This window comes from Pyrus communis, chromosome 9, assembly GCF_041283825.1.
Source record: "Pyrus communis isolate YQ-2024b chromosome 9, ASM4128382v1, whole genome shotgun sequence".
Classification (NCBI taxonomy): Eukaryota; Viridiplantae; Streptophyta; class Magnoliopsida; order Rosales; family Rosaceae; genus Pyrus; species Pyrus communis.
Window position 1 is genome coordinate 2166518 of NC_142573.1, and position 27972 is coordinate 2194489.

General features: G+C 36.9%; 3 protein-coding genes and 1 pseudogene across 11 annotated transcripts; 2 read left to right on the plus strand and 2 right to left on the minus strand.

The window, feature by feature from the left end:
* Positions 1–6110: 6110 nt before the first annotated feature.
* LOC148694015 (pentatricopeptide repeat-containing protein At3g28660 pseudogene) lies at positions 6111–8241 on the minus strand (annotated as a pseudogene).
* Positions 8242–9483: 1242 nt separating this feature from the next.
* Positions 9484–13435, plus strand: LOC137739503 (FAD/NAD(P)-binding oxidoreductase family protein). Of its 2 annotated transcripts, XM_068479093.2 has the most exons (17): positions 9484–9820; positions 9949–10074; positions 10209–10268; positions 10358–10471; positions 10555–10642; positions 10917–11062; positions 11141–11242; positions 11387–11458; positions 11531–11630; positions 11727–11809; positions 12166–12243; positions 12351–12449; positions 12543–12593; positions 12682–12738; positions 12872–12913; positions 13046–13133; positions 13244–13435. In XM_068479093.2, the coding sequence occupies exons 1-16, from the start codon at positions 9659–9661 to the stop codon at positions 13106–13108; spliced, it is 1443 nt and encodes a 480-aa protein (XP_068335194.2). In that variant the 5' UTR covers positions 9484–9658; the 3' UTR covers positions 13109–13133; positions 13244–13435. The 2 variants fall into 2 exon arrangements, with proteins under 2 accessions (XP_068335194.2, XP_088556514.1); XM_088700388.1 differs by lacking the exon at positions 12682–12738.
* Positions 13436–15886: 2451 nt separating this feature from the next.
* LOC137739504 (inositol hexakisphosphate and diphosphoinositol-pentakisphosphate kinase VIP1) lies at positions 15887–25586 on the plus strand. Of its 8 annotated transcripts, none has more exons than XM_068479095.2 (30): positions 15887–16253; positions 16375–16434; positions 16657–16703; positions 17047–17130; positions 17239–17302; positions 17455–17608; positions 17872–17942; positions 18324–18428; positions 18742–18834; positions 19220–19294; positions 19494–19579; positions 19679–19885; positions 19963–20062; positions 20151–20221; positions 20435–20516; positions 21026–21184; positions 21313–21355; positions 21571–21653; positions 21829–21891; positions 21974–22048; positions 22177–22296; positions 22492–22733; positions 23082–23126; positions 23512–23578; positions 23726–23797; positions 24019–24326; positions 24417–24474; positions 24554–24721; positions 24877–24951; positions 25115–25586. In XM_068479095.2, exons 1-30 carry the CDS (start codon positions 16185–16187, stop codon positions 25376–25378), a joined length of 3210 nt encoding a protein of 1069 aa, XP_068335196.2. In that variant the 5' UTR covers positions 15887–16184; the 3' UTR covers positions 25379–25586. The 8 variants fall into 8 exon arrangements, with proteins under 8 accessions (XP_068335196.2, XP_088556511.1, XP_088556512.1 ...); XM_088700385.1 differs by having other exon boundaries at positions 15891–16271; positions 25118–25586; XM_088700386.1 differs by having other exon boundaries at positions 15891–16253; positions 25118–25586.
* A 217-nt stretch (positions 25587–25803) lies between these two features.
* LOC137739506 (thioredoxin H2) lies at positions 25804–27935 on the minus strand. The gene is made up of 3 exons (XM_068479099.2): positions 27745–27935; positions 27486–27608; positions 25804–26269 (listed from the first exon to the last, which is right to left on the minus strand). Exons 1-3 carry the CDS (start codon positions 27865–27867, stop codon positions 26135–26137), a joined length of 381 nt encoding a protein of 126 aa, XP_068335200.2. The 5' UTR covers positions 27868–27935; the 3' UTR covers positions 25804–26134.
* Between the last annotated feature and the right edge of the window lie 37 nt (positions 27936–27972).

Genomic DNA, 27972 nt, shown 5'->3' on the forward strand with positions numbered 1-27972 from the left:
GCACTTTCTAATCGGAAACCCACACCATGAAATCGTCAACGTTGGAAATCTCCAACGGCCTAAGGCTGATCTTGGAGAGGTCAATGCCACTGCCTCCACTTCTTTCCTCCTCCATATGTGACATTCTCACTATGGTCACTTAGAAATTCTGAGAGGACGTTGGAAGAGCCTTTGAGTTGGGTATACTTTCGCACATAAATGGTGACGGCATATGAAATTACCTATAATAGCCTTAGTATTTGTTTGGACCCGATTTTACATCATTGGTTCGAGTAATCGAGACCGTTAAATAAGCAGGATTTTAGACCGTTGAACGACAAAGTGGTTGAAATGATTTTCAATTATTATTGAACAATAATATTATGATTTTTATCATAATAATTGTCTCTTAATAATATATTTAATTATCTAGAGCACAGTTGGGTAATAAAGTTGTGGTGATTTGATACCATGCCGTGTGGTTTAAATCTGATGCAATTTCGTAAAACGATAGCATAACTATCTTGAATGGAGTAAGAGTATGGCAAGATGATCATCAAGTTCAAAGACCAATCAGATAATGAAGAATGCATGCACGAATAATGGAGGATAATGATTACATTTTTGGTAAAATGGCAAGGTGATGGAAGATAATGATTACATTTTTTGCTGCAATGGGTTGGCACTTATAAGACAAACAATAAGGGAGCATTCTATGGCTTCCACGTGGAAGATTAAATGCACCTGTACATGAGAATTATCTCAAGGATAATTTCAAATACATGCGGATTAGCAACGTACGGGAGAAGGTCAGTGCTTTGATACGTCTGGCATCAACATAGTATTCCACGAGTCAGATCCTACGATGGTACAACACATCAAGCAAGTTTTCTATAAATACAAGGCATTCTGCAATGTTCAAAACCTCTCCAATTCAACATACATACTGCTCTACGCAAACTCTTGCTCTACGCGAAACCTCTCAACAACTTTGAGATTTTTATTTTCGTTGTCTTGCCGACACATCTTCAGTTTGGATAAACAACATTGTGAAGACAACCGGTGACATCTTCAGTTTGGATAAACAACACTAGAGCCGTAGAATCAGCCGATCAATGAGCACCTTCAGTTTGGATAAACAACACTACTTCTTGGCCGACTGATTACCTATCCAAGTCTCGGTCGACAAAGATTTTCGAGTCATTGTTGGTAGATGTCATCTAATCAGCTTTCTCGGTAAAGTGAGGTGTTATAGGTTACTATATTCAGCACATTGAAAGCCGAATTTGATATTGAACTTCGCAGAACTAGCAGCCTTGTCTTCAGGCTCTAGAACCCGAAGGCCGAGACGCGTTCCTTCCTCGGCCGCAGTCGCAAGATTAAGAAGTCAGCAGTGCGCTCAACGCCACATCAACATATTTTACTCCCCGGCCAAGCTCGGACGACTAGTTGGCACACCTCGCACATAACCGAATGATGTAGTTAATTTATTAATTACTTGGTCTGCGCACCACCTAAGCTTGGTAGTTTTTAGGGTCAACAATATTATAATGAAAAAAGGATGCTAGGGTCATTGGTTTGGTTAAATTACTTGGAGTGGTGAGCAAGATGTAGATCTACTACTAGTAGTACTCAACAACTAGAACAAAAATTTTATGATATTTTTGTCATCTTGGTTAACTATAGACATGTGGGTTAACTCAAGCCAACTCGGGCCAAATAGTAATGGTCTTAGCCTTACCTAGCCTTAAATTTTTTTACTATAATAGTCAATATGGCCGGGCTAAGCCGATATTGTCAAGAATTAAACGTAAAATTTCTCATTATTTTATCATTTTAGTTAAAAGTCTTAATTCATTAATATATTTTTTAATATGGGACAAATTAGGCCTGACCTTTAAAACTGGGCCATGTTTCGGTCCATAAGACCTTAGGCCTGAGGATCCTCCTGACCAAGCCCATCGGGCCGTTGAAATTTTATCCAACGGCTACAATTATTATAACTTTAGAGGGGCCCCTTGTTTGTAGTAGTTGGATAAAATTTCAACAGCCCGATGGGCTTGGTCAGGAAGATCCTCACCCTTTACTCAGGAGAAGATCCTGATCCGTATGTTTTGATATGAGTCTAATGTATTGCACAGTCATAGGTAGGGTCTAATAAGTAGAGCAATTAAAGTGTACATAATTTGAAAACAAAATTGCACCAACTATCGTTGAATGTTTTATCATGACTCTTCCAAAATTAACATAGAACTTTAGGTTACACTTCAAATCTTATCATTTTATAAAAAAAACTCTCATATTTTTTAGTGTAAAATATATCATTGTATTAAAAAAAAAAAAAAAGTTACTCATCAAATCTCGTCATTTCATTAAAAACTCAATCTGACTCCTGTTTTGAATTTTCGCCATTCTTGAAGATTAGTATCCAAATTTGAATTTGAATTCGCATGAAGCTATGAGAACTACAAGTAATTTTACATGTTTTCGTTGAGTCGTTTACAACAGTAAGCTTCATTTTTGCTGGTATTTGTTACATGATTCGCAAGCATTATACATTGATTGTCTTATGTAAGTAATTACTCAAAGAGGCTTTTGACATTGATTGTGTTAGCTTCGGGGGCTTTTAACATTACCAAGATGGAGGACTACATCTTACTGTTAGAATCATGTAAAATTACTTATTCCACCATGATAGGTAGTTACAATACAATAGGTAGTTTAGCTTGTACAAATACTTATATGGCAGGTAGTTCAGACTGTAAAAGTACTTATATAATAGGTAGTTTAGATTATAAAAGATCAGTTGAAATATAAGTTTATGCCGACTAATATTATAATATGATTGTCACATCCCAGTCTGGGGCGGATCACTTCCCGGGCCCGCTCCACCACCGTAGCATGATATTGTCCGCTTTGGGCCCCAACACACCCTCACGGTTTTGTTTCTGGGAACTCACACAAGAACTTCCCGATAAGTCACCCATCCTGGGAGTGCTCTCGCGCGCTACTCGCTTAACTTCGGAGTTCCCATGGAACCCGAAGCCAGTGAGCTCCCAAAAGGCCTCGTGCTAGGTAGGGATGAGAATATACATATAAGGATCATTCCTCTGTGCGATGTGGGATGTCACAATGATAGATAGTTTAGCTTGTACAAGTACTTATATGACATGTAGTTTAGACTGTAAAAGTACTTATATGATAGGTAGTTTAGATTGTAAAAGATCAACTGAAATCTGGGTTTATGCCGACTAATAGGGTACCTGAGTTGAAAAAAAAAATAGAAAAATAATATAACTAATAGCGAGGTCCCCCAAGAGATTTATAGGTGTTCGAAATTTTGGAAATGTCCTAAATTAATTTTAGGAAATATGTGGTGCGAATAGAATGACTCTAACTTTGGCTTATAGCACATAGTTTTTGTGAAAAAAAATTGAAATTTTTAGCTTTAAGAAATATTTTGCGCTGGAGTTAAGGAAAATATTGCAAAACCTTTGGATATGATCCTACCGATTATTAGGTCCAAAAACTATTTTTTATTGATTCTTAAAGTGTGAATATAGAAAAATATTTTTAAATTTAGGTTTTAAATCATTAATTACAAGTGTTTAAAAATGAAATATAATATATTTTGCACGGAAAAAATATATATTTTGAAAAACACGATATAATAGTTTGTTGTTATGGTAAGAAAAATAAAAGAATAAAAGAAACATTAACAAAATAAAAAAATAATTGAAAAGGGAGGGGTCGGTAAGAAGATAGCGACCTTCCTGGATAATAGTCGCTATCTTTTTAGCGATTCTCCTCTTGAAGAATAGCTAGCAAAGTACCGATCGTATCATTTTTTTTTTTTCCCTTTTTTTTTCTTTTTCCATTGAATAACTATAGTAGAGTAAAATAGTAATCACAATGCAAAGTATCAACCTAACAACAAAAAGTGATAACACATGGAGTCCTATTCATGGACCTAAATAAAATAAAAAAACTAAAAATTGGACTAATCTAATTGTTAGGCCATAAAATTGGGAAATAGATCATTTCTGGATCTCTTCCACCAAATCCACCCAATCACCTAATTAAGACTCTTGAAATTTAGTCCAACAACTAAAGTTATTATAACTTTTAAAGGAGCCCCCTGTTTGTAGTCGTTGGATCAAATTTCAAGGGTCTGGATTGATTGATTTGGTTGATTTGGTGGAAGGGATCCGGAGAGGATCTCTTTCCATAAAATTGGACCTATTTCAAGTTAATTTATTTACACAACAGATTTGTAAGGAATAAGTTAATTTAAACCACATATTAATTAAACTCTTTTTGTCAACTATAAGAAGGTGAAAAAACATTTTTGTCTTCTATCACAAAATAAAATTATGGACAATAAAGTAATTTGCACGAACTAAATTTTACAGTTGTTTTTTAAAGCATCATCTACATGTAATCCTAACAAATCACCTACAAGAACTCCGGATTTTTACGGGTGTATTGTTTTATGAAACTTCGAATTTCTATGGCACTTATTTTCAAAACTTCAAGTTCGAGTTTAAGTACGAACTTTAGGTTCATGATACTTGCAAACAAACACAATATACATATGTAGTGAACGAGAATAGTTGCGGGACCTATGTGTGAAAATAATAAGTGACGACCCAAAATATGGGGCTGTCGTGGCTTGCAGGCCCAAAAGAGTGGTTGTTGGGTTGCTGGGCAATAAATGAGAAGTAAATGGGTTAACAGATTATATACCCAATTATTGGGCTAAGAAGGAAAAATGAAAAATAAGGTCTAACCCATGGGCTTGTTATTTCATGCGAGCCAAAAAAAAAAAAAAACTAGTGGGACGGTTTGGTGCATATGCCAAATTGGGTTGCGGGTCGACTGCAAGCAGCCCAGGCCCGTAGAAAGGTGATGCAAAACGGCTTTGTTTTAGACCTTAGAGTTTTGGAGCAGGAACGACTTGGTGGCTTGGGCAACGCGGCTTCAGGTTGTGGCTCTTATGCGTGTAGGGTTTGAAAAATCTCATTTTTTTTCTTCTCTTATTCACACATATTCAATTCACCACAATTATAAGAACAATAAATTTAAGCTGAATCTATAATTTGAAAAAAAAAAAAAAAACGTAAAATTAGAGTTCATGCTTCCTGGTGAATGTTTCATGCAATCATTGCTGAAAAAATATCGAAATTGAAACCATGTTTTATAGATTACTTGGATTGCTTGATAAATATTGTGAATGACTTTGTAGTAAACAAGCATTCAGTTCCTTAGTTCAGTGTCAGGAGCGTGTTTAACAATGCGTTGTGACCTAAATTTAACTGAAGGAGAGAGAAGGGTGGAGCTGCATAAAGAGAAAAGATAGGCTTAGAAATTACTGTGATGATATTTCTCCGTACCTTGTGCCTTTTTTAAGAAAAATAATGGGGTTACTTTCCCTACAAGTAATACAAAGTTGTGCCTTTTTGTTTTTTTGTAATTAATTCTTGAATTGTATCTCACTAACATTAGTAGTTGTTGAGACTATAAATACTCAAGTAATGATTTCTGTTGTGAAATTGGTGTGAATGCCCACATAAAGAAAACAACCACATATGGCTAAGGGTGGAAAGTGGAAGAATAGAAGTCAAAATTATATTCTTTAAATAGTAGAAGTTTGGTTTTTATTGTTTTGGTGTGTAAGCCTTTTACATGCATTAAAAGAGACGTATGCTTGTATCGTATGAGTAGTACAAAAAGATGAAAAGCAAAAAGTAATAATCATGTTTTCCTCTTTTGTCCCTCTCTATGTTCATTTCTCTTATCTGCTACTAGTGAAGAAAATAAACAGAATAATACATGGCTCCTGTTTCACTTCAATCTCTAATAACTCTGATAATATATATAGGTACGCATCATCTGATAATAACATGCTTCTAAATACTTAAGGTAATCATTATCTTGAATTAGTCAAAGCTCCAAAAGACTCCAAAACAAAACTGTCGAACACTCTAATACTTTAGCACATTCAATCATATATATTAAACATTAGCCCGTTCTATCAACTATATTTTTCTCTTAAGTGAGGCATAAATATATATATATATATATATATTATATGACATTTTATAACCAAATATATCGCGGGATACTAAACCTAGTTAGAAACTAATTTATTTATTTATTTTAGTTTTACATATATTAAAATAAACTGTTAAATGGATACCCGTTTATAATCGTGGGTAATACCCATAACCACCCATTTAAATTACACGGATAAACGGTTATATCCATAACCGTTTATTTATCTAAACGGTTCTACATACCGTAACCGTCAAATTTAAATAGACAGATAACCGCGGCTACCCATAACCAATGGATATATGCCCATCCCTAACCTGCCCTTTATACAGGCCTGCTGGCAGAGCAGCACTAGGCAAGTTCCACAACAGGTTAGACATGACGTTGTTGTGCGGTTTTTTACGCACCCTTTTCTGTCTCATTCAGAGTGATGAGGATATTTCCCAATCAATCTCATCAAGTCAACCATGCATCTTTTAGTCAGACATAACCTAGTGGCAAGCGAGGCTCACAAAGCTTGAAACTTTGAGGAGAACATTTGAGCAGCAATAATTTATGGCAAGTACCGACGGGCAACGAGAAGTCATAATCCTTGACGATTCGCAATCCAGAAGGACCAGAAGTGTTAACAATAGGTATGCAGACCCTTCAATCCTGAATTAAGTCAGCAGATATCAGCTCCAGCATAGCACATATCTGTGCTCGGTGTAAATGTGATACATCTACTGAAACAAACTCATTAACTTTTCCACCCACCTCTATCATACTGCATCCTGGTGTCTTATTCGTTCCTCGTTCACCGATCATCTTCCTTATCCTAACTGCATCTTCACTTCTCCGTGCACCCAATAAATGTTTGATAACTGAACATAAGCACCGGCTTCTTCTTCGCTGTCCTTATTTTCTAGCTGTAGAAGTTCTTCAACAGCAAGCTCTGCAAGATCAACATTCTTATGGACTCGGCACCCACTCAGTAAAGCACCCCAGACAGAAGCAAGTGGCTTCATGGGCATTCTTCTAATAAGCTGAAGTGCTTCTTCTAGCCGACCTGCCTTGCAGAGCAAGTCTATAACACAGCTATAATGCTCATGTTTTGGCACAATCCCATATTGAGTTTTCATGTTTTCGAGCAGAGACTTGCCCTTCTCGAGGAGACCTGCATGAGTACAAGCCATTAGCACTCCAAGAAGGACCACCCCATCAGGCCTGAGGCCATCCACCACCTGCATTCTATCCAAGCAATGAAACACTTCAGTTGCATATCCGTGTGCTGCAAAACCTCCAATCATGGCTGCCCACGAGACTGCATTTCTTTTCGACATTCTCTCAAAGGCTTCCACGGCCAAATTAATACAACCACACTTGGCATACATATCTACGAGCACAGTCCCAACAAACCCATCTGACTTCAACTCTTTCCTCTTTTTAACGTACTCATGAATCCACTTCCCTTGCTAAAGAGCCCCCAGATTAGCACAAGCCGCGAGCCCTGTAGCAACACAAAATTCATCAGGCTCAAACCCACATACCAACATCTCCCGGAAAACCTCCAGAGCTTTGGAAGCCAACCCACATTTCAAATACCCATTCACAAGAACATTCCACTGTATAACATCTCTCTGATGAATTTCATCAAATAGCTTCCGGGCATCATCTAAAACCTTGCACTCAGCGTACAATCTAACAAGCGCAGTCTGAACATGAGCATCCAACAAAACCAACCCATTTTTCACCACCTAACTGTGAATTTCCTTCCCCGAAAATAGACAAGAACAATTCACGCAACCCAGTATCACAAAATTAAACGTATAGTTATCGGGTTCTAAGCCGCTCTGTTTTAACATCAAATGGAAGTAATACATCGCCAAATGCGGCTCAGAACTACGATAATATGCTCTAATGAGAGTGTTGTATATGTAAAAATTGGGGGTCTGGGTTTGTTCGAAGAGAAGAGACGCATACGGGAGGTTGCCGGAGTCCAATAATGCGCAGAAGGCGATGAGTTTGCTGACGGCGTAGGTGTTGAGGTGGACGCCGGAGGTGACGAAGACGGCGTGGGTGGCTCGGAGATTGAGCATGCTGGTGCAGCGTTGTGCTAAATACATGCAGCGGCTCCATGCCTGTGTAGTATCGAGGAGTTGGCTCATGCGCTTCCACGTGTTTAAGAAATTGCCAACAGAAAGTATGCATGCACGAGTAGGGGGCGAAGCAAGGACGTCCCTACAACTAAAACTGATAGACTATTAAATCGAATAGCTTTAAAGTTTACGATAGGATACGACTACGATTTAGTGGTATTTCTCTTTACATGTAAGTAAGACGTCTTAGATTTGATTCTCGACAAAGGCGAATTTGAATTATATTATTGCTAGTCTATTGTGAGGCTAAGTTCATCTCTTCTTCTCATTCTCCTTAGTGTAAATAATACCGTTTATTCAAAAAAAAAAGAAAATTTACAATAGGATAATGCTAGTGAGACAAAATTTGTAAACTAAATGACATGTTTTTGTTTTGAGTACATCCAAATTCCCAATGGTGGAGCCATTACGGGACTAGGGAAGTCGTAGGCCTATCCTGCAATTTTTTATTATCTTAGCTATGTATAAGATATAGCATAAACTCCTTTTGCTTCTGGTAAGTTTAGTTGCAATCTTGGAGTCCCTAGATAAGAGATTCTCTACGTATAATGATGTACCTTTTTCTACTTGTTAATTACTTCAAGTTCCCCTTTGGGTGGAGGAGATTAATCTAGGTCGGAGTTTTCGAGCACAGTTTCTTAATCTAATAGTAAGGATTTATCACTAATTGCTTTTAAGCTAAGGACTGTTGGCTTGAACTTCTAGTCGATCGTTTGTCTCTTTTTTTAAGCTCTGCTCTTAAGTATTATTTGGATTAAGTGACTGTATGGTCGATGCAATTTGAGATAAATAAATAAAAATACAATCAACCTACACAATATCTTAGGCGTTAAAAATAAAAGTTTTAGATTTGTGAAGGGCCCCCTGTAAAGCAAGATTCTGGCTCTGCCACTGAGTACATCGATATTTTTACACTAAGGGGAGATGAGTTTGGCTAAGCTACACAATGGGTAGCTTAATTTGGTATCGAATTCGCCACCTACGAAATTTGAACCTAAGACATCTTACTTCCAAGTGGAGAGGAATATCACCAGACCGTAGTACTGAGTGACGTAAACTAATTAACATGAAAGTTAATGATTGAATTATGATCTAAGCGTTGATAAACGTAGCGGGACTAAATTTGTAGTCAAAATTTGTAAACTAAATGACATGAAAGTTGATGATTTGATTATGACTTAAGTGTTGAAACGTTCTTATTCATATTAATGACACATCATTTAGCTTGTAAATTTAATTTACAAATTTAATCTTTTTAGTATTAGCCGATAGAAAATTGGTGGTTTAGATTGGATCGAAACCTTTGAAGTATAGAGGAAAATAGTTCAAGGACTTTTTGACTCGGATTAAATCCAGGGATGAAATCGTCAATTCACGCTCTTTCTAATTGACTCGTGCCACGTCATCCCACCTTACCATGTTTTGCTTCTTCACAGCAAACGGTTGCGGTGGCGTACTGTAAAATCGAATATACAGGAGGAGTGCCTATGAGCTTCACCTTGGCGCGCTTCACTTTGGCGCGCTCCGCCGTCCGTCACTCTAGAGTCCGCTCGGAAGCGGCGGCCTCCGCCAAAAACAATGGCCTTCTTATTTCAACCCCCAAACAGAAGAAATTTACTTCAACTCCCATCCCCACAGCTCAAAACAAGGTAACATGATAAAATTTGTTCTTCAAACCTTGTTTCTCAGACAATTTTATGGTTTTTTTTTTTATAAATAATTTAATTTAATTTAAGTTAATTTTTGGTCTTATTTGTTTGAGATTTTTATTGGGTAGGCAAGTGAAGAGCTGTTGGTGGTTGTTGGGGGTGGAGCAGCTGGGGTTTATGGAGCAATTAGAGCTAAAACCCTAGCTCCTAATCTCAATGTAGTCATCATTGAGAAAGGAAGACCTTTATCCAAGGTTTGTTTTTGTTTTCTCCGCGAAGACGATGTTTTAAACTACTCTAATCAACGAGGGAGAGGATTCCGAGGCACGAAGTAGAGGTGATGATGCCTAATTAGTTGGTTTGTTATCGAATTTGTTATTGTTGGCAGGTAAAAATTTCTGGAGGAGGCCGATGCAATGTGACGAATGGGCATTGTGTCGATACTATGGTAATTAATATAAACATGGGTTCTTTGAGTTGAGATTAGAGCATCTTTATATAAATACTTTGGGTTCAGAATGATGTTCTTGGCGACAGGTTTTGGCAGAAAATTACCCTAGGGGTCATAAAGAATTAAAGGGAGCGTTCTTCAATACGCACGGGCCAGCGGATACCATGTCCTGGTTTTCTGATCAAGGGGTTGAGCTGAAGGTTTGCATACGAAGTTACATGATGTCAGTTTGTTTTTAATGTATTTTGTGTTGAATGTGTAATTTGTGCTCTTTGAACTGTAGACTGAGGATGATGGAAGGGTATTTCCTGTCAGCAACAGTTCGTCTACGATAATTGATTGTCTCATGTCTGAATCGACACGGTTGGGAGGTATGTTTTTCCACTGATTCAATGGTGGTGCTGTTTGATATTTCCATTTTGTTCCTTTTTATTTATGCTTATGTGGCTCTCGTTACAGAGCTACTTCTAAGATAGATATGTTATTTTTTAGACCGACTATTACGCCTTGAAAAATTGTACGGGGGTTTGTATGACATGATAGTTTGAAAGAAGTTAATTCTGCAGTCACCGAGTATGTTGTCATTTCATAGACGTGTAAGATAACTTGCAAGTTGTTTGTGCTGAATTTGAGTTCCTCAACCAGTTTCTCTTCAGACTGGAAAAGCTGTGGTAACTGCATCTTCTACTGATGGAGGGAAATTCCTTCTGGGGGTTGAAAATCGTACATTCAGTTCTCCCGAATATGTTGAAGCTGATTATCTTTTGATTGCCAGTGGTAATAGCAAGCAGGTTGTGATAAATTGGTGTTCCCTTGTACTGCCACGTTGATGGATTTAGTTTGTTGATATGCCTTCGTTCTCGTCGCAGGGTTACAGTCTTGCATCTCAGCTTGGTCATTCAATTGTAGATCCAGTACCAAGCTTATTTACTTTCAAGATTGAAGATCCACAGTTGAGAGACTTGTCGGGGGTGATAATCTTTCATAATGATCAAAATCCGTTGCTTACTGCATATCAATTGTAACCATCATTGTCTTATGTTCCTTACGAAAAATGCATACTCGAGAGAATCAAGCTTGTGTATGGGTCTTAACCTTCTTGTTTTAACATTCAGATTACATTCCCTAAAGTTAAGGCAACACTGAAAATAGAGAATGCCCGGAGGAATATACCACAGCTTACACAGGCATGTTATATCTGTTCCCATCATTAAATTTTCAATAACTCATGTGTCATATCTAAAGATTCGGAACTGCAGGTTGGACCTGTACTAGTCACACACTGGGGATTTAGTGGGCCTGCAATTCTTCGGTTATCTGCTTGGGGTGCCTGTGTTTTAGCCGGTTCAGGATACAAAGGCACGGAAATTCTTCTCTTTTTATTTAATTGTTCTGGCCACGTCTTTTCATTACATTTGTGATGTTGTTTCTCAACTTGGTAGCAATTGAATGCAGGGAATCTTATTTTAGACTTCGCACCTGATGTGCATATAGAAGATCTGAAGTCAATCGTCACACAACACAAAAATAAGTTTGCGGTAATCCTTGCTCTTAAGTTTTATTGCTTCCTTAATCAAACTCATGGTCAAAGTGGAACTATGTAACTAGTTTTGTTATGGGCAATGATGAGGCTAGGTGGGTTGTATACTAGAGCGCAGACAACTTTATTCATAAGAAGGTGGACTAACACTTACAAATACTTCTGAAATTAGGAAACCTATGCATACTGGATTACGAATCTATTTTGTGTTCATGTTTATTTATTCATTTATGTTATGATTGTGACACAATGTTTAATTTTCTTCTAAATAGTCTCACTTTTGTGTTATGCCATTGTGATTTGTTGTGCTCTAAATAGTTCTCCTTCTCTTGTTTGTTGCCTATACTCTTGCAGAAGCATAAACTCTCCAATTCATATCCTTCAGAATTTGGCCTTGTGAAGAGATTTTGGATATATTTATTGGGCCGCCAGGTTTGATGTTGTTCCGAGCTTCAACATGATGTTTTGCAGGACTCTTAATAGACAAATTAGCCTTACAGATTTTTTTTTTTTTTTGCTTTTCATTATTTCATGTGTAGGAATTACATGGCGATACCTTGTGGGCTTCCATTTCAAAGAACTCATTAATTTCTCTTGTGCATATGTTAAAGAATTGTAACTTTTATGTTACCGGAAAGGTAGGGTTCTGTGACCCTACTCTGCACCCGCAGTTTCTTTCCTTAAAAACAATTCTTTTACTGAAAGGATATATGCTTCTTTTCATGGTGAAGAGTCAATATAAGGATGAATTTGTCACTGCCGGCGGTGTTCCACTTTCTGAGGTCTCCCCCTCTCTTGGCCACTCTCCCTTTCTCCCTCTTCTCTTTCATGTTCATTGGAAGTGTAATTCTGTTTCTCGCTTTTGTTAAGATATCGCTGAATATGATGGAAAGCAAAATCCAGTCGCGTCTATTCTTTGCTGGAGAGGTAGTATCCATGGAAATATGTTCATCAAAAGATTCAAAGCAAAGAAGAAAAAATGCGCACTTGCATTTGTGTATGCACACACAGACACACCAGTGTCCTACTTATTGTGCTAAAAAGTAATGTCTGTTTTCAGGTACTGAACGTTGATGGCATCACTGGTGGTTTCAATTTTCAGGTAAAAGAACTTCTTTTATAAAAGCACTTCTAACGTCATGTAGGACTTAGCAACTGCATCTTCGCTGTCTATCATCTATTCGCTTAATTAACTGTTACTCGGTTCTCCTGCCCGGCCTGTTTTCTGCTGCAGAATGCTTGGTCTGGTGGATACATTGCAGGAACTAGCATAGGTAAACGGGCGGTTAGCCGTTAAGTAATTACCTTCGCGACGGAACTTGGTAAGCAATTCTTGGTACTCAACTGCTCATATCAGGAAACTGCAGGACACAACACACACGTATTTGCACGTAAACACTGTATCTAATTTAATTGGTCTGGTACTATACAGATGGTCCAGATGAAGAGGCTGTCGGTGATGGCGGTAGACCTAATTAAAACGTGAAAGTTTCCCCTTGTTTTTTTTTCTTACCTAACAATTTCGATAGTCAGTCTGATCTGAGTCATGAACAAATATGTCTGCGTTGATTTAGCAGACAAACTGTGTGCGCTTCCACTGTACAAAGTGCTTTTTCTTTCTCTATTTTTTACTTTTTTTTGGTCGAAGCTTTTCTTTAAAGTGGCTTTTTATGTGTTTGAAAGGAGAAAGTTTTGGATGTGTTGGAAATATGATTCGGTATTTTTTTAAGTATCCAAACACTTAATGTATCGAGAAGTATTCCCGGCACATTAAAAAATCTCTTATCTGAAAGTTGCATTAGGTGGAATGGTTGATTAGTAACGGGAAAATATCCTTCCGGATCTCTCCTACTAAAGTCCACCAATTAATTAATTAATTTAGGCCCTTGAAATTTGATTAACGGTTAAAATTATTATAACTTTTAAAAGGGTTCTTTGTTTGTAGCCTTTGGATCAAATTTCAAATATCCAGATTAATTGATTGGTGGGTTTTGGTGGGATTCCCATCGAGGAAAACTTCAGTGTGGCCATCTGAACCAAGGTCAAAACCTTTTTGGTCAAACAATAAATTTATTAGATTAGATGTTAGATTAGGAAGTTCATTGAGTTCGAACTTACGTTGTGGTGCAAAAACAATACTCTTTATCATCATTGTAGTAGAGAACCATTTGCGCCATCATCTTCAATTTGATCAGAGATTTGTGTTGATTATTATTAATCTAGTTTTGGGAACATAAGTGAAAAGTCAAGGAAATAAGATAGGACAAGGATTGTCTGTCCTTCCACTTCTGTTATCCTTCTGTTTGTGTGGTTACGGTTAAGTCACGTCAACATTTTATATTACTATTCATTTTTGTCTTATTATCTTTATAAAAAAAAACAATATAAAATGTTGACGTGGCTTAACCGTGATTGCACAAAACAAGAGGGCACGGGAGGGCACCAGAAGTGGGAGGGCAGACAATCCTTGTAATTGAAGGTACATGATTTGAGCTTGGAGTTTGGAGCCGTCATATTTTTTCACCATGTTGACTATGTGTTAATTCAATTGTAATTATTATTACGTGCTTTGATTTTTCATACTCTCAAACAGTAAAAAAATTAATAAATTGTACACAATTCAATGTATCAAATATTATAATATTTATTAAATCTTTTTACAAAATTCCAAGCAAATGTATTATTACATAGTATATTGGGATGTGTCTTGTTCAGATAATATGGTCAACCTAATGAATCTAGTAAAATGACAAAAGAAAAATACGTCAGAAATTCAATTATATTATATGTTTTTATCAATATTATCGTTAGAGAATTATTATTAGCATTTCAAAAATCTTATTTTACATTTTAAATTTTTTTTATATTAGGAAAGAAAAATACATTTGTGAAGAATGTAAAATGAAAATTTTAAAATGCTAATAAAATTTTCCTATCGTTAATGTATTGATAACATGTTGAAATAATTGTAAATATTATTATTTGTATTTCGTGGTTTTGAATTGTCAACTTCTTAATGTGAGTTTTAACGTTTTATAATATAAATTGATGATTTTTTTTTTTAATTTTCACTTGTTATGACACGAAATGTTTCAATGCATCTTTCGTGCACATTAAATAATTTTTGAAAAAGACTAAGATACGTGGAATGTGGCAGAACCCAATGGATTTTAGTCAATCACGAGCTCTTGGGCTCCAATCAAATCAGGTGTATTATTAATTACTTTTTTGGGGAACTTTTGCATTATGATATTCTTGTATTAGGTACTCAACAAATCCAACATACCACTAGTCAAATTTATAATCATAGTACTAAATTTATGTCCAAAAGAATTAATATAGTTTAACAAATGGACCATATCCAAAATAAGTAATGTTATTCATATCATATTTTTGTATCACATTTTCATATCATTTTAAGTAGCATTTGACGTGGACAGTCATATTATTTGAATTAATCAGATTTTTAAATTTGGTTCATTATTTAATAAACTAATAATGAAGAAAAATTAATTAATTAAATGATGATTGTGGTATACAAGGAGTCTTTTTCCTTCATTTCCTTAGGTTTTGTAAATTTTTCAAAATGATGTGGCTGTCTACATCAGATGCCACCTAAGGTGTTATAGAAATATGATACAAAAACATGGTATGAATAATATTACTCTTAATTACAAAACCATAGCGATATTTTACGTTAATCATGTACTGTTATATTCTATTTTTTTCTCAACGATAATTCGTAATGGATTTAAGTTATTGCCCCTGTTGCACTTGATATGTTAGGATTGCGAGGGTTTGTTTTATCTTTTTTGGCTGCAATACGTAATTGATTTAAAAAAGCGTTACCATAACATCGATTAAACACATAACAACGCATTATTGGTTTTACCGCTAGGTTACTGTCAAGGTTACTTTCTCCGCTAACTTGAGAGTAACTGTAAGAGTAAGCACACGAACGTGAACACTCCGTGAGTTGGACAAGGACATGAAAAGCTACACATCAACCTTTCCACGTCCTAATTCCGCCTTTTGACTGCATATTCCAGATCCCAAGAATGTCTATCTCCAAACGCATCCCTTATAATATTTCCTCTTTTTTTTATTTGTTCAGGAAAAAACTCTCCAATCATCTGGCCGTTAAAGCACCTCGTGACTCGCTCAACTGAGTCGGAGCTCCGAGTTAAAACTCTGCCGTATTTGCACATGTGGTGATCTCCACACTCCTGGCATGCACCTAGACATAGACCTATACGTACACGTATTCGTGTATATATAGCGGCTTTCTGTGGTCGAACGGCGGCGACGAGCTTTCGTTGTTCTGCTTCGGATTTGAGCTGTGGGAGTGAAGAGTTAGAGAGAGAGAGAGAGAGATGGAGGAGGAGCAGGAGAGAGAAACCGGAGAGAAGATAAAGATTGGAGTTTGTGTGATGGAAAAGAAGGTGAAATGCGGCCCCGAGGTTCATCTTTTCCTTTTTGCTCACTTTTGTGTACGCTTCGAAAGCAATCATGTATGTATATTGAACAATGTATGTATACTATGAACTTGTTCGTTTTCTGCAGGTGTTTTCGGCGCCCATGGGGCAGATTCTCGAACGGCTGCAAGCGTTTGGCGAATTTGAGGTACTGATTTTGTTTTCTCATTGAATTTTCGTGTCGAAATTGTTCTTGTTTGCGAGTTCGATCTAATTATCCATTTTTACGGATGATTATTATGTTTACGTATCGAAAAAGTTCTAAGAAGTGTTGTGTTGTGTTGTTCATCGTTTTATTGTGCAAATATATACGCAGTGTCGATTTTATGCCATAATCTTATACATGTCTTGTTGTGAAATGTTCTCGTAGATCATACATTTTAGGGATAGAGTCATTCTTGAAGATCCAATTGAAAGGTATTTTTTCGTATTTGATTATCATAATAGTATGTGTTTTCGCACATTATACAGAGGGTGGTCCTATCGACACACTCATTTTTACCTTTCACACACCCCTTGTTAATTTCTGTCCTTTGATCTTCGTCAATTCATTCAATCCAACGGCCGGAAATTGGGAGGGGGTGTGTGGATAGCATCACCATATATGTAATGGTCATAATTTTAATTTGAGAAGTGATTGAAACAGCTTGAAATGTTCGTGTTCGGTTATGGTGATAGTTTCTAGTTTCATTAACTTGGTGGCTGTTGCAATACATAAATTTTAGGTGATTAATTTATTTTCACTGTTACTGTATGTCAGCTGGCCAATTTGTGACTGCTTGATTGCCTTTCATTCCTCCGGCTATCCTCTGGAAAAGGCTGAGGCATATGCTGCTTTAAGGAAGTAAGCTCTGTTGTTTATGTACAGGTTCTATTTGATTCATCCATTCTGTTATATTTGGACTAAAGGACGGCTATTTATTCTCTAACTATCTGGTTTTTTTTTATCCAGGCCTTTTCTAGTAAATGAGTTGGAGCCGCAACACCTTCTCCATGACCGAAGGAAGGTTTATGAGGTATGGTTATGAATTTCGTCTTTTAAGGTTTTCCATTATCCCCCTCCATACACCTTTTAAATGTATTTTTATGCATGAACTTAGTGTTTCGAATATTTATGGTTATAAAAGTAGAATGTCAGTAACTAATATATTACTTTTGTGGATTGAAGCATCTTGAAATGCACGGAGTCTCTGTTCCCAGATATGCCCTTGTAAATAGAGAAGTACCTTATCAAGAGCTGGACTATTTTATTGAGGAAGAAGATTTTGTTGAGGTTCATGGTCAGCGTTTCTGGAAGCCATTTGTAGAGAAGCCTGTTGAAGGTCAACTTATTTCCAACATTTATGAATATGTTGTTTTATCTTAATATGATTTATTTTCATTATATTATGGCTGGTAAAATTTGTATGCTTCTGTTTGAACGTTGTTTTCGCTAAATCCTAAACCTAGTCAATACTCAACAGCTAAAACTTTAGGAGAATCCATTATTGCTTCTTTTGTAAACTTTTTGTTTTGCACCTGTTATTGCTTTTGGGTTATATATTAAGAATAATGTTATTGACTGTTGTCTTTTGCTTCTATGAAGGGGATGATCATAGTATAATGATATATTATCCCAGTTCGGCAGGTGGAGGAATGAAGGAATTGTTTCGGAAGGTGAGGTATTAACTGCTTATTTGTTTGCTCAAAATGAGAGTTTGTGTCTTCTGTATGTTCAGATCTGTGATGTGAAAAATATTTGAAAGCAACGTAATTCATGTATGAGAAAGTTTACTGAAGTCTTATAGCTGTTAGACAGTTGATTTGCTCTGGGCTTCTAGTTTATTTTTTCTTGCACACAAGCCAAATTATTGTCGCCAGGTTGAATTTTTGGTTGACCTTGACCTTGAACATAAAAAACGAAAGTAGTACAGATATGTAAATGTTACACGTGGCTAGCAGTGTATCAAGTTTGAGACTAATCTCTTTATGACTTCATAGGATTTCTATGTTTATTAACCATGATCGTTCATTTATGTTTGTATCGTCTGATTTTAGGTTGGTAACCGATCTAGTGATTTCCATCCGGATGTTAGACGAGTGAGACGTGAAGGCTCTTATATATACGAGGAATTCATGCCAACTGGAGGAACAGATGTCAAGGTTGGATGGTTTGGGTTTGAGACCTCTCATTATTCTTAATTTCACATGATAATAAGGTCAAGTGCTATCAAGAGAAAAAGAAAAGAAAAAAAAAATTCTTCTTACTATTTTACATCCTTATATTCTCTCTCATTAATCTAACGCATCCTTAACATTTCAAGTTGCATGTCATTTAGAATAGACTACTTACACAATTCTATCCGAGCATTTTCAATGTTTGAGGCCATTATTTTCTTCTAACTAACTTGGTTGTATACTCCAACATTTAAATGTCATTAATAAATAATTTTTCTCTTCTTGTCAAATAATACAGGTGTATACAGTGGGACCTGAATATGCACATGCTGAGGCAAGGAAGTCTCCTGTTGTTGATGGTGTTGTCATGAGAAATCCTGATGGCAAGGAAGTAAGTACTGTATGTAAGATATGTTCAGTTGTTCTTCTTGTTTGGCTGATTATTCTCGCTGTCTCTCTCTCATCTGAATTTCTGATTTCCAATTTCTTGTAATCTTGTTAATTCTTTATTTCCAGTGGTGAATTTTTCCATGTTGCTTCAGAATACCAATGTTGATAGACATTCTCTTTACATATTTAGAATGAAAGTTATTATAATGCCTGGTTCAACCAATGATGTAATGACCAATCCTTAATGTAGATGGTGTCTGGGCCAGGTTTGTTTTTGGTAAAGCAGATAGAATGCTGCAAGCAGGAAATACTGGGGTGAATTGATACATTGCTACTGCCAAATGAGGGTTGAAAGAGTGATGTTTGCTTGTTAATTCGTTTGACAGGTGAGGTATCCGGTTTTACTGACACCCACTGAGAAGCAAATGGCAAGAGAGGTCTGCATTGCATTTAGGCAAGCGGTATGTAACTCAAATGTGGTATCAAATAGTCTGGATGTTACAAGGCTAATTATGAGTTGCAGTAACTGGTTTGATGTTGCTTTAATATTTTCTTATGTGCCAGTAGTTAAGTTTGTCTTCTGATACTGTGAACGTACTGATAGCTTCATTAAGCTCACATGTTTGGGATGTATTTTTTAGTTCTTCTAATTTTTTGCAGGTTTGTGGGTTTGACCTTTTGCGCTGTGAGGGACGCTCCTATGTTTGTGACGTAAATGGATGGAGTTTCGTAAAGAACTCTCACAAGTAAATTTCTTTATAATGATTTGATTAATCATGAAGGTGCTCTAAATCCGGTTTTTCCTGTGTGGTCACAAAAATAAATGATGTTACTTTGCAATACAGGTATTATGATGATGCTGCTTGTGTGCTCAGGAAGTTACTTTTAGATGCCAAGGCCCCTCATCTTTCTTCTGCAATTCCACCAACATTACCATGGAAAGTCAATGAACCAAGCCAACCTACTGAGAGACTAACTCGTCAAGGAAGTGGAATCATTGGCACATTTGGGCAGTCGGAGGAGCTACGTTGTGTTATTGCTATTATTCGTCAGTATGTCTATTTCTCTCAGTTTTTTTACTTAGTTGATTTGCTTGTTTTCTCTTCTCATCTCTGTTTTGCTTTGGCAGTGGTGATAGAACTCCCAAACAGAAGGTAAAGCTGAAGGTTACTGAGGAAAAGCTGCTAAACTTGATGCTTAAGTACAATGGTGGACGACCTAGATCCGAGGTGATTGATTTTGCCTTTTAGACCTTGTCATTTATTTTGGTCAACATATTATATAAACTGACCATTGGTATTGGCTCTCATTTTGCAGACGAAATTGAAAAGTGCTGTCCAATTGCAAGATTTATTAGATGCCACACGAATGCTAGTACCTCGTACTAGGTATCTATTTTAAGATTAAATTTTCTTCCTATTTTAGTTGACAAATAATTGGTGATGTAATCGTATGAAACTCACTTCTACCCCTTTTCCCATTCTCTGAAATTCATGTTTAAAGTCATATCAGGAAACACCCTAATTATCTTTGTTAGCTGGTTCTTATAAGATTGCACTGGTGAGGGTTCTTAATTAATGAGGACTCCTAACATTGTCTAGACCAGGTCGAGAAAGTGATAGTGAGGCAGAAGACATTGAACATGCTGAAAAGCTTCGTCAAGTGAAAGCAGTGCTTGAGGAGGTATCTATTTTATTTGGAATTTCTGCTTTATGTAATTCAATGTAATTAGTTATAATGTCTCCTTCCTTCTTTTTCATCATAAATTGAATTTACCTTTGTGCTTTATAGGTTCATGTGTTATAATTCTAATATGAGTTTATTGCTTATCTGTTCATTTTGTCATGCAATTCTCAACAGAAAGTGAAATGGCTTCTAGTCTAACACTTCTACTACTTCCACGAACTATCAGGGGAATGCTCACTTTTTTTGTACTTGAACATTCGTTTCATAAATCAATCTGGATTGCTTTCATAAGATTACTTACAGTGTATCATCTGAGTTAATTACTGATACTCAAAATGGGGCTGAAAAGATGTGCTAAATGAAGCTAATTGTACTGGATCGGTGTCATATAAAGATTGACTAGTTGCCAAAATGTCTTAATCTTGTACTTCAGAATTGTTTTGATACACTGTTATACTGCATCATGGTTATAATCATGTGCTGTTTTCATGCTTATATTTATCAAGGGGGGCCATTTCTCTGGCATTTATAGGAAGGTTCAACTAAAGCCATTAAAGTGGGTTAAAGTGGCAAAAAGTAATGGGGAAGGTGAGGAAGAACGCCCAGTTGAAGCTTTGATGGTTCTTAAATATGGGGGTGTCCTTACACATGCTGGAAGAAAGCAGGTATTGATTGATTTTTGTTTTGTTCATGGACTTCTAGATTGTAATTTAAGAGCCCTCATTGTCCTAAAATCATAGTGTTATATTCATTCTTCTTGTTTTTATTCTTTTCTTCTTTCACTTGTTTGCAGGCTGAGGAGCTGGGTAGATATTTTCGGAATAATATGTATCCAGGTAATAGTCACAGTTCTTTTTCATTTTTTGTTAGTATCAACTTGTATGCCTGTTTACTGGAGTACGTATATCTTGAAGATTTTGATTTTTCGCTATTATTATTTTCTTCCAAAGATATCGTCAGCTTTGCCTATACAAAGTTGCTCACGGTGCTACTTCGTTTCAGAATTATTTTCTTTGGGTACTTCTCATAATAAATTTGTACACAATTGCAGGTGAAGGTACCGGCCTGCTTCGCCTCCATAGCACCTATCGTCATGATCTTAAAATCTACAGCTCTGATGAGGGCCGTGTGCAGGTATAGTCTCATTAGTGATCATGGGTTTATATAGTTTTTATATATTCCTCCCTTTTTCTTCTTGTGAAATTTGATCTCTATTTAAATGAAGTGAATTTCCTAATTGTTATGGTCATTAACCCCTGAAATTTTCATCATTGATGAGTTACATTATTTACAATATATCTGTTTACAGATGTCTGCCGCTGCTTTTGCTAAAGGCCTACTTGATCTTGAAGGGCAGCTAACACCAATCCTGGTCTGTAGTTTTTTTTTTTTTACATAATTGTGACTGCTTTCGGAAGTCGAGCTGCATGACTGAATTTATTCCCTTTCTTAAGGTTTCCCTTGTTAGCAAGGACTCCTCTATGTTGGATGGACTAGACAATGCAAGTGTTGAGATGGACGAAGCAAAGGTTTGTCTATCATTTTCACAAGTTGATTTGTTTTAGTTTTCGGTGTGGGGGAGCCCATAATTGAGAATGCTTCTTCTTTAACAATTATGCGATCATGTGATTCTCTTTTTCACGTACTTCCCCTGCAGGCTAGGTTGAATGAGATTATTACTTCTGGTTTAAAGACGGGTAATAACAGTGCAACACCTCCTTGGATGGCTGATGGAGGTGGTCTGCCTTTAGATGCTTCCGAACTTCTACCTAAATTGGTAATTGCATTCGGTTTCCTTACCTACAGTTTTATTTGTCCTCGTATCAAGTCTGTTATTCCTCATTTAGTAGCATGCTAATATAGACTATATGAATTATGACAATTGCAACAGTTCTGTTTTAAAGCTTTCCAAATAATCCTTACTTTACCGCCCCTTTTTTTTTTCTCTTAATGTTTCGTATCCGTTGAATAGGTAAAATTGACTAAGAAGGTCACTGAACAAGTACGACTGCTAGCAAAGAATGAAAATGAGGAACTTACAAAGACAAGCTCAGATGATGTAACACTTCCTTATGACCAAGCAAGGGCCCTTGGTAAGACTAACATTGATGTTGATCGTATTGCTGCTGGATTACCATGCGGTAGTGAGGGATTCCTTTTGATGTATGCTCGATGGAGAAAGCTTGCAAAGGACTTGTACAGTGAACGAAAAGAGTAAGTTCTAGAACATCTTTTTTGTTTTTAATATTTATTTTAATTTGATTATTGTTGCATTTATTCAAATTCTTTGCCACACGGGGCATAAAAGATGCAACGGTTCTTTTGAAGTTATGAAATATCTTTTGTATTTCAACTCTCTTATTCTTTTCAACTCTTGCATCAAACTCTTAAATTTGTTTATATTCAACTCTTGTATTCTTTTCAATTGACAATTACCTAGTACTTTATGTAATAATATAGTGGCTCAAAATGATGCGATTGCTCAAAGTAAGATTTTATTTCTTGAAAAGGAGTGTAATATGGATAGACTGACAGTTTTGTTGACATTGGTTTTACTGGCAGACGATTCGACTTAACACAAATTCCAGATGTTTATGACTCGTGCAAGTGAGTTGTCAGTTTTCATCTCTTTTTAGATAATATACCAAATTTATGCAATTAGCTACTCTTATGTGTGATTATTTTGCTGCATCATTGTTGTAAAAGTTCTAAGTTGGATTCCAGTCCAATCTAACTATACAAGAGAATTTGGAATCTTGTTAATGGCTGCATAGAGAAGTAGGCTCATTGTGGTTTCTTGTATTTTATCACGTGGTTTTGTCCAACGTAGCTCATCTGGGACTATACATTTATCATATAGTTTGATATGGGAAGCCAGAAGTAGGGGAATGCCAATCCAAAATTTATCACCTGATGCCAATTTTCTTACAATGGTCCTGAGGTTTTTTTTGTTGGCTGAATGTGATTTATATGATCTGTGATTACTTGACAGATACGATCTCCTGCATAACGCACATCTTAATCTGGAAGGTCTGGATGAGCTGTTCAAAATTGCTCAGGTAAAGTCGTAATCATGAGCCAAGATGCTTTTATTGTATAGCAAATGTGCCTACTGGGCTATTCATATTCTGCTCTTGAGCATCACGGCTTCCTTTTCAAATGATTCGGTCATCAAAATTAGACTGACTCCTCTGTGGTAATTGCAGTTGCTTGCAGATGGAGTCATCCCAAATGAGTATGGCATTAATCCAACACAGAAACTCAATATTGGTTCAAAGGTAGCCTTCCCGTCAGCATGCCCCTTTCGTATTACTCTTTACGTCAGAAATACCATGAGCTAGAGTAGTAGATATTCTATATGCATTCTCCCTAGTTTCTCGGTTGGTACATTGCTTCTTGTACATTGATCTTTTTAGAAATTTTTTATTCGCTCCAGGCTCCACATCAAATTGTATTTTACTCCCTATCAATATGCTACATTATCTTTCTTTTCGTTCAGATTGCTCGTCGTTTGTTGGGTAAGATAATGATTGACCTGAGAAATACTCGTGAAGAAGCCATCAGTGTTGCTGCTGAACCAAAGAGTGATCAGGATGAACATTCAAAGTCAACCAATACCGAGAAGGAAGATAAGAAGCATCATCCCAAGCTTCATGTTAAGATTGATGACAGAAAATCTAGCACAAGTGATACGCCAAAGCTTTCTGCTAAGAACGAAGATACGAGGAGACCCAGTACAACAAGCGAGATATCAATAGATCAGGATGACGACGATGATAAAGAGACCCAATACCGTTTGGATCCAAAGTAACATAAGAGAACCTCACTTCTTCGCTCATCGTTTCTGTTATGGATTATTCCTAATTGATATTAACAAACTTTTCATTACCTTGATAGGTATGCAAATGTCAGAACGCCTGAACGGCATGTGCGGACGCGCCTGTACTTTACATCAGTAAGTACATACTTTTATGTACATTTTTTTTATCTTTGAACATAGTTCATGTAAATTAATGAAAATTTTGGAATGACAGGAATCTCACATCCACTCTCTCATGAATGTTCTCCGTTACTGTAACCTGGACGAGTCTCTTCAAGGAGAGGATGGCCTAGTTTGCCATTGTGCTTTGGAGCGTTTATACAATACTAAGGAGCTTGACTACATGAGTTATATAGTTCTGAGGATGTTCGAGAACACAGCAGTAAGTAAATGGTTTCCAAGCGTAGTCATAAGTAGTATAAGACCCCATATGCGTTTACTAGTATAATCACGACTCCCTATCATGATACCTTGATTAGTATTATCGCATGTAGAAATTATCCTGAGACCAATGTATTTTCGAAACTGAAATTGCAGGTAGCTCTTGAAGACACAAAAAAATTCCGCGTGGAACTGACCTTTAGCCGTGGTGCAGACCTATCGCCATTGGAGGTAATACAATTGAAATGATAGGAAAACTGTTTTACCGAATGAATCAAAACACATTTCTAAAAATGAGTAAACAGAAAAATGAATTAACGTGCGAGGGGGACTGAACTGATTCTGTGTTTGCTTGTTCAACAAATTAAGCTGTGTTTTATCTTGTGCTTGGCAGAAGAATGACAGTAAGGCTACGTTTTTGCGTCAAGAGCACACACTACCGGTTATGGGTCCGGAAAGGTTGCAAGAAGTGGGGTCGTATCTAACATTAGATAAAATGGAGAAAATGATACGCTCGTTTGCTATGCCAGCAGAAGATTTTCCTCCAGCATCGACTCCAGCAGGATTCACAGGCTATTTCTCAAAAAGCGCAGCAGTGCTCGAGCGCCTGGTAAATCTCTGGCCTTTCCATAAGCATGCTAATTCTAATGGAAAGTAGCAAAGTACCCATACCGCCCTGCCCCGTCCTTTGCTTTTTACATCCTTTGTTGTTCTTGTGCTCATCTTGATGCACATGGAACTTTGGTTGGTGGAGCAACCAAGGTCAAATTTTGACAGTAGATTTGAATTACTAACAGCTGAAAACCACAGATAAATGTTGTTGAGATGGGAGTCGAAAATTGAAATAAAGAGCCTGCATTTCTCTCTCCCCCTCTGGTTTTACTTTCTTGTTTTGATTCTGACGTTTGGCCACCTGAACTATAACGTCAGTTGAAATTGACGCCATCAACTATTCTTTTAGTAAATTAAGGACTTAAAACGTTTCAAAATTGGCCAACCACCTAACACTACGATGTTCGGGGGATCTCACTACTCCTAGAGAACTCAATCAGATGGCTAAAGAGGCGAAACTGCGAGTTGAGATTGCCAGGTACAATACACATTGTATTTAAACCTTAATGATTTTTCTACATCACGAGATTATACGAAATTACATAGTTATGAATGTTTATGCCGGCTGAGGGGGTTGCACACCCTGAAAGGGCTGTGGAGTCAGTGGTGAGGCTGAAGAACCTACACATTGACACAATCCAGCAAGCATACACTGTCCGAGTCTCCGAGTGTCCATGTCTCGGGGTCTCGGGGAGATATGAATATGGTTCCCCTTTATACTGTACAATATATGCATTAGCACACACTAGCAAGAAAGCTTCTATAGCATATCAGGTCTTTCCAATTAACACAAACTCTGATCTTAGACAGAGCGGTATTTCTCGACCTTTTTCTCGAGCTCATCCTTTTGCGCTCCGATCACCCGATCCACTTCCTTCCCTTTCTTCAACAGGACGAACGTTGGCATTGCCTCCACACCGAATGCCTGCGCCACTTCCTACATACCAAAAAAAAACCCCTAGTTCAGAAACAAAACGCAATATGGTACAAAGGCTAAAAGCGTTTTCTGACAATTAAAACCGTTTTTGTCTAACTTGGATTTGAGAGTATTTTAAAAGACTTTAAAATCCTAGTGTAGTCAATTAAAAGATTTTAGAATCCATTCAAATCTAAGTGTAGTCAATTAAAAGATTTTAAAGAATTTTAAAATCCATCTATATCTAAGTGTATTAAAAAAAATTAAGATTTTGGAAGATTTCAATAAGTTGTGGATTTTGTGGGATTTGAGAGCAAGAAGTATATATAACCAAGACTAAAAAGAATCCAACCTCACCTCCTAGGATTTCAAATATTTTTCCATATGGGCAGTCCTCAAATCTCTACCAACCCAAGCCACACATAGGTAACCACCATATACTATGGTGGAATCTCTTATTATTATGACCTTAGACCTTAATTAGGCATGTATGATCATTGAAGGACATAATCGATCTAGGATTTTAGTTAATACTACTATCTCGCCATTCTGATTTTTTAATGTATGTGGTACTACAAGCACTACTGAAATACCACAACGTACGTTTGTGGCAAAAGGGCAGTCGGTGGTGATACTTGTTGGTGGTGAAATGCTCAAAAGCTCACCAAAGTTATGTTGATCTACCGATTGAGAAAGAGATGGAGCCGTAGTTATGTGAAAGGGGATCCGAAAAGGAAGGAGACAAAGTGGCTATCGAGTACAGTAGGGTAGGAGAAAAGATTTTTCCTTTTTTTTTCAATAAAAAATTATATGACAATCCACCGTAATCCACCAAAATCTACAAACTAAATTCATTCAAATTCTGTATGAATAATTTTGTAGAAGTCTTAAATTCTCCTAGATGCTATCAAATCTATCACTTTTAAAATCCTTTAAAATCTTAGTTTCACTACACCAGTTTGGCAGAAATCTTGATCCGATTGGAAATGCTTCTCTATAAAGCACTTGTACGCATAAGGGCTTTTACTGGAAGCACTTGTATAAAAATCCAAGTCGTAAATCTTGGAATAGCACTTGAAGGTGCTTCAGCTTGATGAAAGAAATCACTTTTTAACATAAAAGCACTTCAAAAATAAATGTGGTTCTAGCTCATCACTTTTAACATAAAAGCACTTTCACAAAAGCACTTTTAAATAAAAGCACTTTCAATTATTAGCACAAGTTTGGAAGGACTTACAGATAGCTCGTTGACGTCGATCTTGGCGAACTGGACGTCGGTGAACTTGGCGGCCATGGCTCGGATGGCGGGCTCTATGAACCGGCAGGGGCCGCACCACGACGCCGAGAAATCGACCACCAGCTTCACGTTCCCCAATTTATGCAAATCATTATAGCAATAAAACAGTAAATTCAGATCCCTAATCTCTCACTAATTTCAACACTCAAACAATCAAAATTAAAAAAAAAAAAATTTAAAAACATGCTTCGGCAAGTACCAGCTGGGAGGATTCCTTATGGGCGTTCAAGTGAAGCTGCCATCTCTCCGACGAGTGAAACGACGTCACTCCGGACTCCTCCCCTGCCGAGTTGTCAATATAGCGTGACAGATACGACCCCATTCTCTCTCTCTCTCTCTCTCTCTCTCGCTCTCTCGCTCTCTCTCTCTCTATCTTCCAACGATTACTCGATGTCAAATTATGTCACGTTACCATCTAAATATCATC

Excerpts from the sequence above, each read along its gene's own strand:
- LOC137739503 (XM_068479093.2), top strand. The coding sequence starts at position 9,659 with ATGAGCTTCACCTTGGCGCGCTTCACTTTGGCGCGCTCCGCCGTCCGT. Across the intron at positions 10,075-10,208 it reads AAGGAAGACCTTTATCCAAG|GTAAAAATTTCTGGAGGAGG; the intron begins GTTTGTTTTTGT and ends TATTGTTGGCAG. Across the intron at positions 11,810-12,165 it reads AACACAAAAATAAGTTTGCG|AAGCATAAACTCTCCAATTC; the intron begins GTAATCCTTGCT and ends ATACTCTTGCAG.
- LOC137739506 (XM_068479099.2), bottom strand. The coding sequence starts at position 27,867 with ATGGGGTCGTATCTGTCACGCTATATTGACAACTCGGCAGGGGAGGAG. Across the intron at positions 27,609-27,744 it reads ATAAGGAATCCTCCCAGCTG|CTGGTGGTCGATTTCTCGGC; the intron begins GTACTTGCCGAA and ends GGGAACGTGAAG. Across the intron at positions 26,270-27,485 it reads TCGACGTCAACGAGCTATCT|GAAGTGGCGCAGGCATTCGG; the intron begins GTAAGTCCTTCC and ends TTTGGTATGTAG.
- LOC137739504 (XM_068479094.2), top strand. The coding sequence starts at position 16,185 with ATGGAGGAGGAGCAGGAGAGAGAAACCGGAGAGAAGATAAAGATTGGA. Across the intron at positions 18,429-18,741 it reads CTGGAGGAACAGATGTCAAG|GTGTATACAGTGGGACCTGA; the intron begins GTTGGATGGTTT and ends CAAATAATACAG. Across the intron at positions 23,579-23,725 it reads AGCTGTTCAAAATTGCTCAG|TTGCTTGCAGATGGAGTCAT; the intron begins GTAAAGTCGTAA and ends TGGTAATTGCAG.